The following is a 15,927-nucleotide window of genomic DNA, read 5'->3' as shown; positions in this document are numbered from 1 at the left end:
TGCGTGGGGCGCAGGGAGGGTGTTGGCTGCGGTGATTGGTGAGTCCCAGGCCCCCTAGGCCATCGGGGGTACTGCTGGGGGTTCACAGGTGAGCTGAGTTCAGAGAAAGGGTCCCCATGGGGGAATAGCACATGGAGGAGGGCATGGCTTCTGGGAAGTAGCAGGAGCACAGGGAGGATGTGTACAAGAGCGTATTTGTGGGGACACAGGATGGAGGGCTCTGGGGGGTTTGCACAGATGTCCCCAATCCATAGGTCACAGCCCGGGTGACAGCCTGGACAAGCCCAGCCCTGGATCCATTTGGAAAAACATCATTTTTTGGCTCCCTCTGTCCCCCAGCTGCTAGGTGGGGTCCCTCCCTTAACCTGCACCCCTTTCCTATGAGGTACGCCATCTGGCAGTTGGTGACCCTGAGGCCCAGGGAGGGGGGGTCACTGGCCCAAGGTCCCATAGCCAGTCAGGGGCCGAATTTGAACCCACATCTTTGTGTGGCAAGACTGATACCACCGCAGAGTTTAGGGTTTCGACGCCTCCTTGGCTTCCCCGTGGCCCTCTTTCTGCAGGCCCCCCCACCCCCCGCTGTGCCCCGTGGTGGGCCACACTCTCATTTCCCTCTTTATTCGCTCACCAGGTACAGGCTTCATTTAATTTACTTAAATGCGGCCCCTGGGGCTGCCGCCACGCTCTGCTCGGAGCTGCCTGTTTGCCAGTTATTCCGGCTTAACTAAGTGTCTCTGGGGAGGGCTGAGGAGGCTTTCTGCAGGGTAAAGCTGGTGAGACAGGCAGGCTGGACCCCCTCACCTAGGGTCCAGCCTTCTGGCCTTTGCCTGGCCCAGCATCCCCGGGGAAGGCCCCACAGGGAACCTGCACTGTTGGGGTGCTGGCTCTAGCTTCTGGGTGGGGCAGCACTAAGGGCGCCTGTCACAGTCCTGCTGCACCAGGGCCTGAGCACCATCCCTGCCAGTGGCTTGTGGAGCCAGCTCGCAAGAGCCAGTTTGCTCATACTCAAGGATTTTGCAAGCCCATCGTTATAAACAGTTGGTAGCTTGAAATTGGCCATGGTGGGAGTATTTACACCATGGAAATTGACATACGCAGCAAATCAGGGCTATTTTTCAGAGGCCCATTTGCCAGTGAACTACTGGTTCCTCACTTCCCAGCCATCCCTCCACGGGCAAACACGGTGGCCAGGGTGGCTCCATCCTCTGGGTCCAGCTTCTCCCTCTCTCCGCAGCCCCAGCCTCAGGCCAGGCTATGGTCCCTGCCCAAGCCTCCTCAGGGTCTTCCTGCCTGGCCTGTCCCCACTCACTTCTTCTGCCACGTCCTTTTGGGCAAACTTTCTAGCCTCCAGATGGGGGAGCCTCTTCTCTCTGGCACCGTAGGACCCCTCTTGGCCCCCCCACTGGGTTGCCCTCAGTAGGCGCTCTCTGCCCCTTCAAAGGATCCTCCCTGGCCTCCTCATCCACGAGCAGGTGCCCTAACTTCGTGCCCTTTCCGTCATAGGGATCGGCTCCCTGGCACCTACTAAGCGCCAGGCCCCGAGCCAGCCTGGTGTATTGAGTCCTCATCACCATCCTCAAGACAGGTATTAACACCCCCCTTCCGCCCCCCACCCCAACCCCAGCCACACTCTGAAGACCACCGCCAGAGAGCTGCAATCCGCCGCTCCAGGTCTGGGCTCCATCCCTGGTTCTGCTGTCGACTGGTAGGGTGGCCTTGGGCAAGTCACTTGGCCTCCTTCGGCCAGTGTCCCCCATCTGGAAATGGGCACACAGACCCCCTCCTCCCAGAGTAGCTGGGAGGGTTCGATGCATTAAGAAGCCTGGTGCATAGTAGGTGCCCACTTGTTAAGAAAGATTTGTGAATCTTTTTTTTTCTTTTTTTCCTGGGGAGTCTGGAGATTTGCATTTTTTTTTTAAAGAAGATGTTGGGGGTAGGAGTTTATTAATTAATTAATTTATTTTTGCTGTGTTGGGTCTTCGTTTCTGTGCGAGGCCTTTCTCTAGTTGTGGCAAGCAGGGGCCACCCTTCATCACGGTGTGCGGGCCTCTCACTGTTGTGGCCTCTCCCGTTGCGGAGCACAGGCTCCAGACGCGCAGGCTCAGTAGTTGTGGCTCACGGGCCCAGTTGCTCCACGGCATGTGGGATCCTCCCAGACCAGGGCTCAAACCCGCGTCCCCTGCATTAGCAGGCAGATTCTCAACCACTGCGCCACCAGGGAAGCCCGATTTGTGAATCTTTTGTTGGAGCCTTACACCACCACCCTTGGGGTAAGTTTACCAGCTGCCATCTGGAGCCTCAAAAAATTATTAATTAAGGAAAAAGTGAGGGGGAGGGAGAATTTAAAAAATACTCTCTTTAAAGCAGCTCCGAGTGGCAGCCATTGTTTGGCCAAGCTCTGTGCAGGGCCTGCTTGTGGGGGGCGCGGGTAGTTCTGCTCCACGCCCCTAGCTCCCTGACACTGCTGGCAGAAAGCCCTCCGCCCCTGAGGTGGTTCTGAGCAGCCCCTGAGGTGCTGCCTACAGAGAGAGGTGGCCCGGGGCTGCCAGGGGGCAGGGAGAAAGGGGGGAGCTGGAGGAGAGGCTGGTGAACGCTAGCAGCCCCTCTCCCGCAGAGCAAGTGATCGCAGAGGGAGGCATCGTGGCGGCCCCTGCCGGCAGGGAGCTTGGTGTGGCCACCGGGTGGGGGCCCGGGGGGGCCGGTGGTGAGGGCAGGACAGAGCCTGGGCATTGCTTTCCCGCTCCGTCTGTGAAGTGGGGCCACTCTGGCCTCTGTGGTCACAGGTGCTTGAATGAGAGGTGAGACTGTGGGTGCCCGTGGCCTTTAGGAGGCCACTGCTGCCAAAATCACAAGGGAGTGTCACCAGGTTCCTTGTGGCCACAGCTACTCCTTGCAGGGACTGGCCTAGGAGGAGGTGACAGGGGAAAGTGGGGGTCAGCCAGGCAGTGGCCTGTGTGTGACCCATGAGGTGGTCAGATGGTGCAGAAGTCGGCATAGCCCTGGAGGGGAATGGGCCCAGAACAGTCTGTGACTGAGGCTGCGTGACAGGCAGGTGGGCAGGGTCGGCTTGGGCAGCCAGATTTCTCTGTCATCATTTGCTGTCACATATCTTCCCAGTGTCATCCTCTTGGCAGCCCCCAGGGCAGGCGGGGTGAGTATCTTGTCCCCACTGGGCAGATGGGGAAACCGAGGCTCAGAGAGGCGGACTCTCACCCAGCGTGATGTGGTAAGAAGCTGAGATGCTGAGGTTGAATTGGAGGTTCCAGGAAGCCGATGGGAGGGGGTGGGGAGGCACTGCTCCTGGGAGCAGGCTCTCTCAGCCCCTCCCTCTCCCAGCATTCGCCCGTCCCGGCCCATGACTCCTCCGGAGCTGCACAAGACTGTTCTGGAGCTAGAGGATGCTCACCTCGTCGGACAACAAAAAGAGGGTCAGGCTTTACTCTCTTTTCAGCTGTCTCATCAAGTCACTGCCAAGCCAGATCTGGGGTGACTCTGGGAAAAGGAAGGTGGAGTGGTTTAGTACCTGACATTCCAGCTCTGTGAGGACTTAGGGGAGAGAGACACCAACATGAACTGCAGTTGTGGAAGCCTTCCTGGAGGTGATGGTGCTGGAGATGGATCCTGAAGGATGACTGGGATTTCATTAGACAAAGGAGGGACAGATGCAGGCGCCGGGAGCATGGGCATTCCTACGAAAGACCCTGAGCCCTCAAGGAGGATGTGCACATGGGGCAGGGCAGACGGCCCAAGAGGCCAGGGCCTGTCAATCCATGAAGGGTCTTGAGACTGGCTTTATCCTTAGGGCAGTGGGGAGCCATGGAAGGCTTGTAAGCAGGGCAGTGACATGTCCGTGCTGAACTGGAGCCTGAAGTCAGAAGAGTAGTGCAGGTGAAGGCACCTGGGCCATGGGGAGGTGGGGCGGGCCAGAGGGAGGAGACCTGGGTTTGAGATCGGATTTTACCGCTGCCTGGTTGTGGCCAGGGATGGTCATTTCTCTCTGAGCCTCAGGTTTCCTGGCTGTAAAATGGGGATACTATAGGGTAATGTTTGAGCTTAGACAGGATAATCCGTGGAAAGTGCTTAGCACCACCTGGCACACGGGAGGTGTTTCAACACCAGCTGCCATTGTCATCATGAGGATGATGTTGGGCTCAAGGGGTTCCTGGGGGCAGCTTAGAGACCCCTGCCCAGCTGGGCCCTTATCTGGCCCAGCAGAAGTGGCCAGAGGCTGGGCAACTGGGCCTCCCAAGCCTGGCGCTCAGCAGGGATGAGCTGGCCCTGCTCCTGCCCCGTCTCCCTCTGCTTCTGGCCTCACCTTCAGGTTACAGCCCCTCCTCATCGGCCCTCTACCCTCCTGCCTCTGGCTTAACCTGGTTTTTCTGCCCTTCGGCACCTCCTCTTCCATGGGGTGGGTCTTTGCCGTCTCCAGCCACCTCTCTGCAGTCTCTGCCTGTCTGTCTGTCTGTCTACCTGCTCTCTCTCACTTTCTGGCTCTGTCTCTGACTCACAGTGTCATGATCTTGGTCTTTCATTACGTGTTTATCTCTGTTTTTCTCTCTCTATCTTGTCTCTCCACACCCTGCATTTGCTTCTCACTCCCTGGGTCTATATTTGTCTGTCTATCGGTCCACCTCTCTTTCAGTCTCTCTTTCTCCATCTCTCTCGTGGCTGCCCTGTCCCTCTCCACATACCTCCCCCCGTGGTCTCTCATCACTCACTGTGTCTGTATTTGTCAATCTCTCTCTCCCGCTCGCTGTCTCTCTCAGAAAAATGCTCGCAAGAGTGATGGATGGTCCATTAGAAAAAGATTAACAGGTATGCGCTTGACTAGAGAAACAGCTCTTTCGAGGGAGGAGGGGAGCGAGTGGGTGACCTACCTTTCCGGGAGATCAGAGCTGCAGGCTCCGCATCAGTTGCAGGTGGGCAGGAGTGTGTGTGCAGTGCGTGTGGCCCAGAGCGGGGTGACTGCCATTATGGCCTGTCAGCGTCCAAATCTTTCACCTCTGTTTCGGCGGGCTAGGAAATTGGTGGCTCTGAGTAGCATCTGGGCCCTGGCTCAGCCAGGGATGCCGGGCCCCAGCCCCTCCCCCACTGGGGGCCTCTCTCGGGGTCCCACTCCCCTTTTGGTACCATTTTGTGAGTCAGATATAATTACAGATGGAAATGGTGCCTTCTCCTTTTATCTGGCTTTGAGAGGAGCTGGCAGTATTATTAGATTTCCTAGGCACCAGGCGGGAAGCGGGAGGGCTGGGTTGTTATTTTTTTCTCTTCTCCTTTTGGCCCAAGTGGAATCAAAGTCAGGCGCCTGAGGCCCTGTTGCTCCGTGCGGGGGTGCTGGGCTGGGGTGGGTGGTGCTGATGCTGGGAACTCTCCCGCCTCCCAGCCCGAGTTCGGGCTGGTCCCTTTGCCTGGACAACCTTCTCTTCTCCCTGTCACCCACTCCCCCTCTCGGCTTTGAGGTCTCGCTGAGATGTCGTTTCCTAGAGGAAGCTGCTCCTGACTCCACTGCCCTGTTCCCCCAAACCACCCTCAAGTTTCCTCTGTTTTTATCACCACCGAGTGGTTTGTTAACTTGCATGATGGGCTTTGCCAGCGGAGCCTGCACTTCTCAAGGGCAGGAAGAATGTGCTGATTCATTCACCACCGCCCACCCTGGGTAGCACAAGCCCAGCCCCTGACAGATGCTTGGGAGACCTGTGGAGTGCATCCAGTGATGAACAAGTGGATGATGGATGGACGAGTTTAGGGAGGTGTGGGTGTGGATACTGGGAGAGCAGTTTGGAGTCTGACTTGGTGGCTCTGCCACAGCCTTGCCGGGTGGCTCTGAGCAAGGCAGTTCCCTTCTCTGAGCCTCAGTTTCCTCATCTGTAAAATGGAGCCGCTAACAGTGGCCTCACAGATTGACTGTCAGTAATTGTGTTGGGGTCGAGCTCAACACGGACACATGTTCAGGCCTAACAAATGGCCCTTCCCTTCTCCGTGATTCAGGCGGGAACAGCCTGGCTCAGGGTGATCAGAGACCAGGTACTTCACCAGTCCTGGCGGGGCCAGGGCTGGGGGAGAGGTGGGGAGAGAAGGGGCTGGAGCCTCGTATGGCCTTCATCTTACTCCATCCCCTCGTTTTATGGATGAGGAAACTGAGGCCCGGGCTGTTGGGGGGAGGACCTGGAACCCCACCCCCAGTCGTGGCCAACAGGGTGGCCTGTTTCATACACTGGGGCTCCTTGGGTGGTCCCACTTGCAGGGGTGTCACCTACTGCTAATAACCAGCAAGTAAACAGCTCCAGGGGCAGAGGTTGTGTCTGCGGCCAGAGGGGCAAGTCTCCCTCTGAGCAGCAGGTGACTTTGACCCTTAACCTCTCTGGGCCTTCGTGTCATCCTCTGAGAAGCGGGCGAAGTAAGCCCCACTGACCAGGTGGTCAGGTGGATTGAGAGCCGTGGTGGCATACAGGAGGTGCACGGTCTCTGTCCTCCCCTTCACAGGGCAGACGGTCTCCAGCCACCCACAATCCTGAGACGGCCATTGCTAAGGAAGGAAGGAGGTGGGGGGAAGGCTGTGTAGGGAGGTCTGCACAGGCAGGGGTTAAGGGTGGAGACTTGGAGCCGGGCTGCCTGGCTTCAAACCCTGGCTCTGGGCCTTCCTTACTACTGCAGTCTCAGGCAGGGGACTGGCCTTCTCTGAACCTGCTTCTTCATATGCATAATGGGCTCTTGTGAGGGACTAAGTTACATGATGCCTATGAAGTGCACAGGGCAGGTCCTGCACGTGCTCCCAAAATGGGTTAGGGTCGTGGGCAAACAGGGTTTCCGCAGTCACTGGTTTGCCTTCTTGTCTTGCTCTGTGTCTAGCCATGTAACCTCTGGCTGGCTTCTGGGCCTTAGTTTCCTTATCTGTAAAATGGGTATCATAATGTGGCCCTTAGTGTGCAGTACCAGCATCATTGCCAACTTTGTGGAAGGTTAGCCCCATGTGTTCCCATCTCAGTGGACCTCTCAAGCCAGCAGAGATGAGGCAGAGTTGTAAGTTTCTTGAGGCCAAGTGCAGGGGGAGGATGGAGCTCTGGTGAGGACACTGACCTGCAGGTCATGGAGCCGGGGTGGCAGAGCCGGGCCTCCCTGGAGGTTCTAGAGCTGATGGATGTCCCGGCTGCCCTCTGGCCTGACCGGGGTCCCCGTTCCCTTCCCCAACACCCCCATAGCCCGAGGAGCTGACCAACATCCTGGAGATCTGCAATGTGGTCTTCACCAGCATGTTCGCCCTGGAGATGCTGCTGAAGCTGGCCGCCTTCGGGCTTTTTGACTACCTGCGGAACCCCTACAACATCTTCGACAGCATCATTGTCATCATCAGGTGCCGACCTTCCCCCCCACCCCCACCCCTAGCCTGTGGGCCTAGAAACAGAACAGGGTGGGAGGGGGATTTAATGCACTGACCCCAGCCAGTAAATGAAGTACATAAGATCAAAGGAAGCTAATTACACTGAAATACAGTTATCAAAATATTTGAAAATTTGTGATTTAGCAGTATATGTACTTCTGGATTAATTTATTAAATAGCAAGATCTAGCAGTGGGTCCGTGACTACCATCATTCCAAAGAAAGGATGAGCATAAATAATATCTGGAAACATCTGTATCGGCTGTCATGAGATAGAAAAATATCAGTGATTTCGATTGGCCACAGGGTCATAGGAAGTGCTAATTCTCTGCTGTTTGTTGTTGATGTTCATAATCAAAAGAATGTTAAATCTCAAAAAGAGGTCAGATATTTATGGACCATAGACTTCTTGGGGGGGCGTGGTCCATGGAATCCAGGTTCAGAGCCCTGGCTTTAGGGTGCCACGAGACGCAGTGACCTGTGAAACAATACCCGTTGGATGAATGAGTGAATGAATGGAAGCTGTCCATCTCTCCGCCCACCTGGCCTCTCCTTCTTCCTTTGCCCTCGTCTCCTCCCGGCCTCCCTCTGACCCTTCCTGCCTCTCTCCCCTCCCTACCCCTGCCTGGTGGGCTGCAGCATCTGGGAGATTGTGGGGCAGGCGGACGGCGGGCTGTCGGTGCTGCGGACCTTCCGGCTGCTGCGGGTCCTGAAGCTGGTGCGCTTCATGCCTGCGCTGCGGCGGCAGCTCGTGGTGCTCATGAAGACCATGGACAATGTGGCCACCTTCTGCATGCTGCTCATGCTCTTCATCTTCATCTTCAGGTGAGTCCCGCCCTCCCTGGGGCCACACCTGTGGGGCCTGCCAGGCCTGTGGGCAGAAACCGGGGGGAGTGTGGCTGGCTGAGCTTCTCCGGGCAACACCCCGGACCTGGCTACGAATCCTGGCACCATCACTTAATCCCCTATGTCTCCGGGCAAGTTCTGCCCCTCTGAGCCTCTGTGTTCACGTCTGTAAAATGGGACCAACACTGGCCCCTCCCATCTTAGTGGGTTGTTCTGAGAATGAAACAAGGTGGGTGGGCAGAGAGCTCTGTGTGTCTGAGTCCCTTGAGCCACCTCTGTCTCTCCCCCAGCATCCTTGGGATGCACATCTTTGGCTGCAAATTCAGCCTCCGCACGGACACGGGAGACACAGTCCCTGACCGGAAGAACTTTGACTCCCTGCTGTGGGCCATTGTCACGGTGTTCCAGGTGAGCCCCAGCATGTGTCCATGGGTGTCTGGGGAAGGGATTTCTCCCAGGATCACTTTTTGGAGGTGCTCCCAGCCTCAGAGAATCCAGGGAAGAGCAGTGGCCTGACAAGGAGGCCCCTCAACACCAGCCTCCAGTGGCCAGGCTGGCGCAGCACTGGCTCTGGGAGCTGGACTGACTGCCCGGTGCCCGTCCCCGCCCCCTTGCTCCTGCCCTGAGACTGTGGGGTTAGGATTCTTCCCTGAGACTGTTTCCTCACGTGTACTGTGGCCGTGGTTGAGTGGGTGTGTACACACAAGTGTGGTGGGGGCAGGGGAGAAGGCAGGGTGGGCTTGTGCCCTGGGTGGTGGGATACGGGTGCTGAGAGGATGGGGCTGGGGAGCAGCCAGGAGGGAGCACCGGTCAGTGGGGAGCACGTGTCAGGGCAGGAGTGTGTGACATAGGCCTCGAGGGTGTGGGCAGGCCAGGCAGCAGGAAGAGCAGTGTGTGTGTGTATGTGTGTGTGCGCGTACACACGCACATGCATGATTCTGCGGCTTTGCTAGGGCCATGGTTTTTGAGGACCCTGGGTGTGCCCGAGCGTGTGTGAGAGGATGCTGTAGGTGCTCATGGGCTGTGGCGTGCCTGCACCTAGGGCACCCAGTGGGCTGGGGGGCCTGGAGATACTCAGGGGCTGAGCTGTCATCCCCCTTCCCTGCACAGATCCTTACCCAGGAGGACTGGAACGTCGTCCTCTACAATGGCATGGCCTCCACCTCCCCCTGGGCCTCCCTCTACTTCGTTGCCCTCATGACCTTCGGCAACTATGTGCTCTTCAACCTGTTGGTGGCCATCCTGGTGGAGGGCTTCCAGGCAGAGGTGACTGTGGCCCTGGTGGAGGAAGCACCCCTTTGGGGCCTGCAAGAGACTGGGCGGGGGGTGGTCTGGATGGAGGAGGACTGCTATTCAAACATCTAGCAGGCAACAGGTCTCCAGAGGAGGGAGTTGCCAGTGAGGTGATGAGCTTACCATCACAGGAAGCATGCAAGTGGGGGGGGTCTGCATCTAGGATCCCTGCCTCTCCCTCAGGGGTGTAGGCCTAGGCTTCTCCATCTCTGAGATCCTAAAGTCCCCAAGATCTGGGATTCTGGATCCTGCCTCCTTCATTTTTTGAGGCTTTGGGGACACTTACAATCAGGCAGATGTGGGTTTGTGGCCTAGGTCCTCATTAGCTTCTCGCTTCCCTTTTCTGAGCCTCAGTTTCCCCATCTGTAAAATGGGGGGGGGGTGAAAACACCCATTGAAAAATTCAGGAGGGAGGGAAGGGCTAAGCTGACTTTTGTTCCAATGTGAGGGACGGTCTCCCAGGGCGACGCCAATCGCTCCTACTCGGACGAGGACCAGAGCTCATCCAACATGGAGGAGTTTGACAAGCTCCAGGAGGGCCTGGACAGTGGCGGAGGTAAACGGACCTCCACTCGTCACCTAGGAGGCCAGGACTCTTCCCCAGATCTAGTTGGGCAGAGGGCACAGCATCTGGTTTCCCCTCAAGCCAAGGCTCGGGACTGCTAATTCTCTATGGTTTGTTGTTTACATTTATAATTGAAAGAATTGCTAAATCTCCAAAGGTCAGTGACATTCATGGCTCTCCTGAATTCTAGCCACAGGGGTGGCTGCAGCCCACCCTCACCCCTCCATACAGCTGGCCTGTAATGAAGAGCCTTGGGCCTCAGGATGCCTGGGTTTTGTTTAGCACCACTGTGCAGCTTGGAAGAAACCTCCCAGCCCATGCTGTGTCCTTCTCAGTAACCGGGCTAACCAGGCTCTGCCTTCTTCCTGCACTGGGCATGGGAGTGAGGTTCCTGTGTTGGGTGAAGCTCAGAGCTGGCCCTGAACACAGAAGGCAAGGGATCCACTCATCCAAAAATAAAGCTGAGAGCCTTGCAGATGGGGTAGAGGGGAGGCACACGTGACGGGGTCCAAGCAGGAGGACTTCCTGGTGGAGGAGGTCTCTCCAGAAAAACTCTTCGTTTCTGTTACTGTCCCTGTCTGTTTCTTTGTCTCGTGGCTTCTTTTGCTCTTGTTCTGTCCTCTTGTCTGCTCCTTCCTCTGTCTCTATCTGAACCCTCCAGATCCCAAGCTCTGCGCAATCCCCATGACCCCCAATGGGCACCTGGACTCCAATCTCCCACTGGGTGGACATCTGGGCCCCACTGGGGCTGCAGCATCCGCCCCCCGCCTCTCGCCGCAGCCAGACCCTGTGCTAATGGCCTTGGGCTCCCGCAAGAGCAGTGTCATGTCACTGGGGAGGGTAAGCTACGACCAGCGTTCCCTGGTGAGTCCTCGTGGGGTGCTCTGGGTGGCTGCTCCCTGCTGGGTGTGTGCTGAGGGACCCTGAGAAGAAGTGTCTGCCAGTCCAGCCTCAGACTGGTACCTAGGCTTAGGGCACCAGGCTGCCCAGCCAGAACCAGGCAGGGACCATGTCTGTTGCATTCCTGGGTGCCCAGAGACAGAGCAGGACCTGGCAACAAGGAATGAGTGAATGAATGAATGAATGAATAGTGCCAGTGGGTCTGGTGTAGAGAGTTGGGTTTTTGTCTTAGCAGCAATGTGTAGGGTTAAGAGCTGGGCCTTGGGGTTGGGCAGACCTGAGCTTGTATCTGGCCTCTGCCACTGCCAAACTTTGTAACCATGGCCAAGTTACAGGCCTTCTTGAGCCTCAGTTTCCCTTCCTGTAAAATGGGCAGATGCCCTTACTGGGAAGGGAGGTGGCAGGAGGGACATAGCCACACAGTGGAGGTGCCCATGTGTCTGTAGATGTCGATGGAGTGAGAGGCAGAGCAGGGAGAGGACCTCTGGGGTCTAGCCCCTTCTGTCACCCACTGGCCAAGTGGGCAGCCCTCTTTGGGCCTCAGCGGGTGTGCAGGTTCCCTTCAGTCACAACCGTGGGTGTGTGTGGTGGCGCTGACCGGAGCCCCGGGCTTCCTCCCAGTCCAGCTCTCGGAGCTCCTATCACGGGCCGTGGGGCCGCAGTGGGGCCTGGGCCAGCCGTCGCTCCAGCTGGAACAGCCTCAAGCACAAGCCACCATCGGCGGAGCACGAGTCCCTGCTCTCGGCGGCGGAGCGCAGCAGCGGCGCCCGGGCCTGCGAGGGTGCCCAGGAGGAGGGGCCGCTGCGGGCCGCGCCCCTGCACGCCCCGCATGCCCACCAAGCGCAGCATGGTCCCCACCTGGCGCACCGTCACTGTCACCACCGCCGGACGCTGTCCCTCGACACCAGAGATTCGGTGGACCTGGCCGAGCTGGTGCCCGCCGTGGGCACCCACCCACGGGCTGCCTGGAAGGCGGCAGGCCCGGCCCCCGGGCACGAGGACTGCAATGGCAGGATGCCCAGCATCGCCAAGGACGTCTTCACCAAGATGGACGACCGCTGGGATCGCGGGGAGGACGAGGAGGAGATGGACTACGTGAGTGCGCGAGGCTCTAGGGGCCGCGGAGGGGACCACGAGGCGGTCAGCTGGGACGCAGCGGGGAGGGGTCGAGGGGCGGCGCTGGAGTGGGAGGGACTGACAGGGCTCCCGCCCAAGGGGGGGCCTGGCCATGGGGAGAGGGCTTCAGGTGGGTGAACAGGGGGCGGGGCCGGAACTGCCCACCTCTGAGCTGGGCCCGCCCCTGGGAGAGAAGCCCTCCCTGACCGCCCTGGGTGGGGCGAGGGTTCTGGTCTTGCTGGGAGAGTTCGGAGGTCACCCAGTGGCCCCACTTGGCTGGATGGTCAGGGTGGGTGGAGATGAGCGGCTCTGGGCAGCGCTGACCCGCCAGCACCCCGTCCTCCCCTTGCCAGACTCTGTGCTTCCGCGTCCGCAAGATGATTGACGTCTACAAGCCTGACTGGTGCGAAGTCCGCGAGGACTGGTCTGTCTACCTCTTCTCCCCCGAGAACAGGTGGGCAGGGCCAGGCTTGGGGTGGGGTTAGAGTAGAGGGTTGACAGGTCTGGGAGGGAGAGATTTCTGCCAAGCCAAGTAGGGCCATTGGCGGGGCGTGGTGGGGAGGTAGGGGAGCGGGCAGGTGGTTTCCCATACCTCAGAGGGCCTTCCCGGCCCTGTAGTGGAGGGTCTGCTGGGGAGGAAGGGGTTTGTGTGTGGGCCCTCCTGGGCATCTCCTCCAGTCTAGGCCATCCTGTGCTGGGCACCAGGTTGGATAAATCTTCTGGTAACCTGGGGTGCTTCCATCTGGAGGGGGTCATCCGAAGGCTTCCTGGGGGAGGAGGCCTTTGTGCTGGGCTTTGGAGGCAGACACCATTCTGTAGATGAAGAAGGGGTGGTAAGGAGGTGGAGGCTGGTCCAGGCGGAAGGAGCAGCCCGAGGGAAGGCCTGGGGGCAGAAGCTGAGGGTATCAGACAATGTGTCCATGCAGCTGGAGGACAAGGCTTAGAGATTCGGGCCAGTGTTTGGAAAGCTTTGAGTGCCAGGGCTAGGTGGGTGCCCTTCACCCTGTGGTGCCAGGAGCTTGCAGTGTGGTCAGCAGAGGTGGCGTCAGGTGGGCATCCTGAGCAGAGACCTAAAGCCGCCACCTATTTATTGTGTGGCCAGAGAAAAGAAAGATCAGCTTCCTCTAGGCCACCCTGGTTCTCATGTGTTCCTGGTGCCTTCCTCCTGGCCAGGGTAAGGGGCAAACTGACACTCATGTGGCCCCCTGCCCACCCTGCCCAGGTTCCGGGTCCTGTGTCAGACCATCATTGCCCACAAGCTCTTCGACTATGTCGTCCTGGCCTTCATCTTCCTCAACTGCATCACCATCGCCCTGGAGCGGCCCCAGATTGAGGCCGGCAGCACCGTGAGTGGCTGGGGCTTTCGGGCGGTGGAAGGAATGAGGCAGAGGGACAGGTCCCCAGGGCCTGCTGGGGGACAGCATGCTGGGCTGGGAGGGTTGGAGAGCCCAGCGAGACCGGATGCCATGGAGGGAGATGTGGCTGGGAGCTTGCCTCTGGAGAGGGGGCCGCCTCCTTGGACTGTGAAGTGGCAGCCTCTCCTGGGTGCTCCTTGGCTGAAGGCAGAGGCTGACCAATCCTGGGAGAACCTGGATCCATGGCATCTCCCGGTTCTTTCAGGAACGCATCTTCCTCACTGTGTCCAACTACATCTTCACAGCCATCTTCGTGGGCGAGATGACACTGAAGGTACCTGGCTTCACCTGGGACCTCTTCTCCCCCTTGTCCGGGGCCCCAGGCCCTGGCCCAGCCCCGCTCAGCTTGTCACTCACCTGCCCCTCAACAGCATTCCACAGGTGGCCTTGGAGGCTCACCCCCACTTGGTCCCAGCCACTGGGTTGGGCTCCTGGGACTGGGGAAGGTGGGATGAGGTCAGCTTTGTGCCCGCTGCCCAGGAGCTCACAGCCCATTTCCAGTGTTGTGGAGGTACCTGCTGGAGGTGCAGGGCACAGGGGGAGGGTTCCATCTAGGATGCTTCCCAGAGCACGTGGCTTCAAATTGGGTTAACCAGATGTGCAGGGAGAAGGGAATGGGGTGCTTCAGGGAGTGGCTCCCTGGGTAGGGGGAGACCTATAGCCCGCCTTCAGAGGGGGTGGCAGGGCACGTGTCCGCTCCAGCCCACTGCTCCCGGCTCTCCCACACCTACTTGACTCTGCCCCTTGCCCAGCTGATCTCGCTCCACCCTCTCGAGGAGTCTGGCTGACCCCGCCCATCGCCCCTCCCCCAGGTGGTCTCGCTGGGCCTGTACTTCGGTGAGCAGGCGTACCTGCGCAGCAGCTGGAATGTGCTGGATGGCTTCCTTGTCTTCGTGTCAATCATCGACATTGTGGTGTCCCTGGCCTCAGCCGGGGGAGCCAAGATCCTGGGGGTCCTCCGGGTCCTGAGGCTGCTGCGCACCCTACGACCCCTGCGGTGAGGACCCTCGCATCCGAGGATGCGGGAACCCTGCACTGTCCAAGGAAGACCCCAGGGTCTAAGTGGACCCCTCACTCCGGCCATCCACACCCACTCAGTCCTCCATAGCGTGTGCCCAGCTGAGCAGGGCCAGGGTCACACCTGTGGGCCCTGCTCCTGGGGGAGGAGCCTGGAGCAGGTGCTGGAAGGCGAGGGCTGAAGGTGGCCCCCAGGGCTGCTACCCACTCCCTGTGTGTCCTTGGTGGCTCACTGCCATCTCTGGGCGTGATGTGGTGTGGATCCCAAGGGGTTGGGGTGAAAGCACAGTGCCTTGCTGTTCATATAGATCTGGAGCCTGGGAGCCTCTGCTCTGGTGACTCTGGGCCAAGTAGGGGTTGTCTGCAGGCCTGGCTGACGGCTAATGGTACCCTTGACCCCTTCTTGACTGCAGTGTCATCAGCCGGGCACCTGGCCTGAAGCTGGTGGTGGAGACACTCATCTCCTCCCTCAAGCCCATCGGCAACATCGTCCTCATCTGCTGTGCCTTCTTCATCATCTTCGGCATCCTGGGGGTGCAGGTGAGGGGCACCCAGGCTGGGCAGGGGGTGGGGTGGGCTCTGTAGTCGGGCAAGAGGCTCCACACTCCTGCCCAACTCTCCAGACCTTGTGCCAGGTGGCCCTGGTGGAGCAGCCATGGTCCCTGCCAGCAGTTAGCTCCCATTCCAGGGAGGGAGACAGACACGGCCCAAATGGCTGACTGCAAGGCAGGCTGGGTAAATGGGAGCACAGGGGTGGGCTGGGGACAGTGGGGAAAACGTCTGAAGGAGGTGGCCTTGGCACTGGGCCTTGAAAAACAGGAGGTTTGGGCAGGTCATGGCAGGGGGAAGGTGTGTCAGGGGCAGATGGGCAACGACGTGTGGGGAGGCGGGACCAAGCAGGGTACGTGTGGAGAGAGAGCCCCGGGGCTACAGCTGGCATGGAGAGTTGAGCCGGGCCGAGTGGGGAGAGACCTGGAATGGCAGCTAAGGAGTTGGGGCTTGGCTTCTCTGGGGTAGGGGTCATGGAGGGTCTCTGACCCAGGCAGGGCCTTGAGCTGACTCAGATTTGGGGTTGGGGTCCAGCCCAGGAATAGAATGAGGCCTCAGGGCTGGACAGCGAGTAGTGGGGCAGATCACAGAGTGTGTGTTGGGGGGTGGCCAGAATGACCTGGGCCTTCTGCGGTCTGAGCTGCTGCTGAGACCCTATTTCTTGAGGGTCTGAACCCTGTGTTGAGGCCCCCAGGCTCCCCACCTGATCCTGTGTTTGGGGCTGTAGGTTTGGAGGAACCCGATGCACAGGTGTCCTTTGGGGTTGCTGAGAGATTCACAGCGTGGCCTCCTGGGCAGAACGGGCTTGGTGTGGACCCTGTGTGGACAGTGGCCTTGCCCCTTCCAGGC

General features: G+C 59.0%; 1 protein-coding gene across 1 annotated transcript in view; it reads left to right on the top strand.

Annotated features, from left to right (window-relative positions):
• The window catches only part of CACNA1I (calcium voltage-gated channel subunit alpha1 I), a gene marked incomplete at its 3' end in the record, with an annotated part of 104,407 nt that overhangs the window by 68,423 nt on the left and 20,057 nt on the right, over window positions 1–15,927 (top strand). The window contains exons 10-21 of the mRNA XM_081248772.1: window positions 7,200–7,351; window positions 8,017–8,202; window positions 8,514–8,631; window positions 9,334–9,489; window positions 9,979–10,072; window positions 10,743–10,945; window positions 11,603–12,076; window positions 12,451–12,551; window positions 13,320–13,443; window positions 13,718–13,786; window positions 14,325–14,509; window positions 14,943–15,069. Coding sequence (XP_081104898.1) covers window positions 7,200–7,351; window positions 8,017–8,202; window positions 8,514–8,631; window positions 9,334–9,489; window positions 9,979–10,072; window positions 10,743–10,945; window positions 11,603–12,076; window positions 12,451–12,551; window positions 13,320–13,443; window positions 13,718–13,786; window positions 14,325–14,509; window positions 14,943–15,069 — 1,989 coding nt within the window. The remainder of the gene's footprint in view (window positions 1–7,199; window positions 7,352–8,016; window positions 8,203–8,513; window positions 8,632–9,333; window positions 9,490–9,978; window positions 10,073–10,742; window positions 10,946–11,602; window positions 12,077–12,450; window positions 12,552–13,319; window positions 13,444–13,717; window positions 13,787–14,324; window positions 14,510–14,942; window positions 15,070–15,927) is intronic.

This window comes from Mesoplodon bidens (genome assembly GCF_964165515.1).
Source record: "Mesoplodon bidens genome assembly, chromosome: 11".
Classification (NCBI taxonomy): domain Eukaryota; kingdom Metazoa; phylum Chordata; class Mammalia; order Artiodactyla; family Ziphiidae; genus Mesoplodon; species Mesoplodon bidens.
The sequence above is the reverse complement of the archived record's forward strand: the minus strand, read 5'-3'. Positions and strand labels throughout refer to the sequence as shown.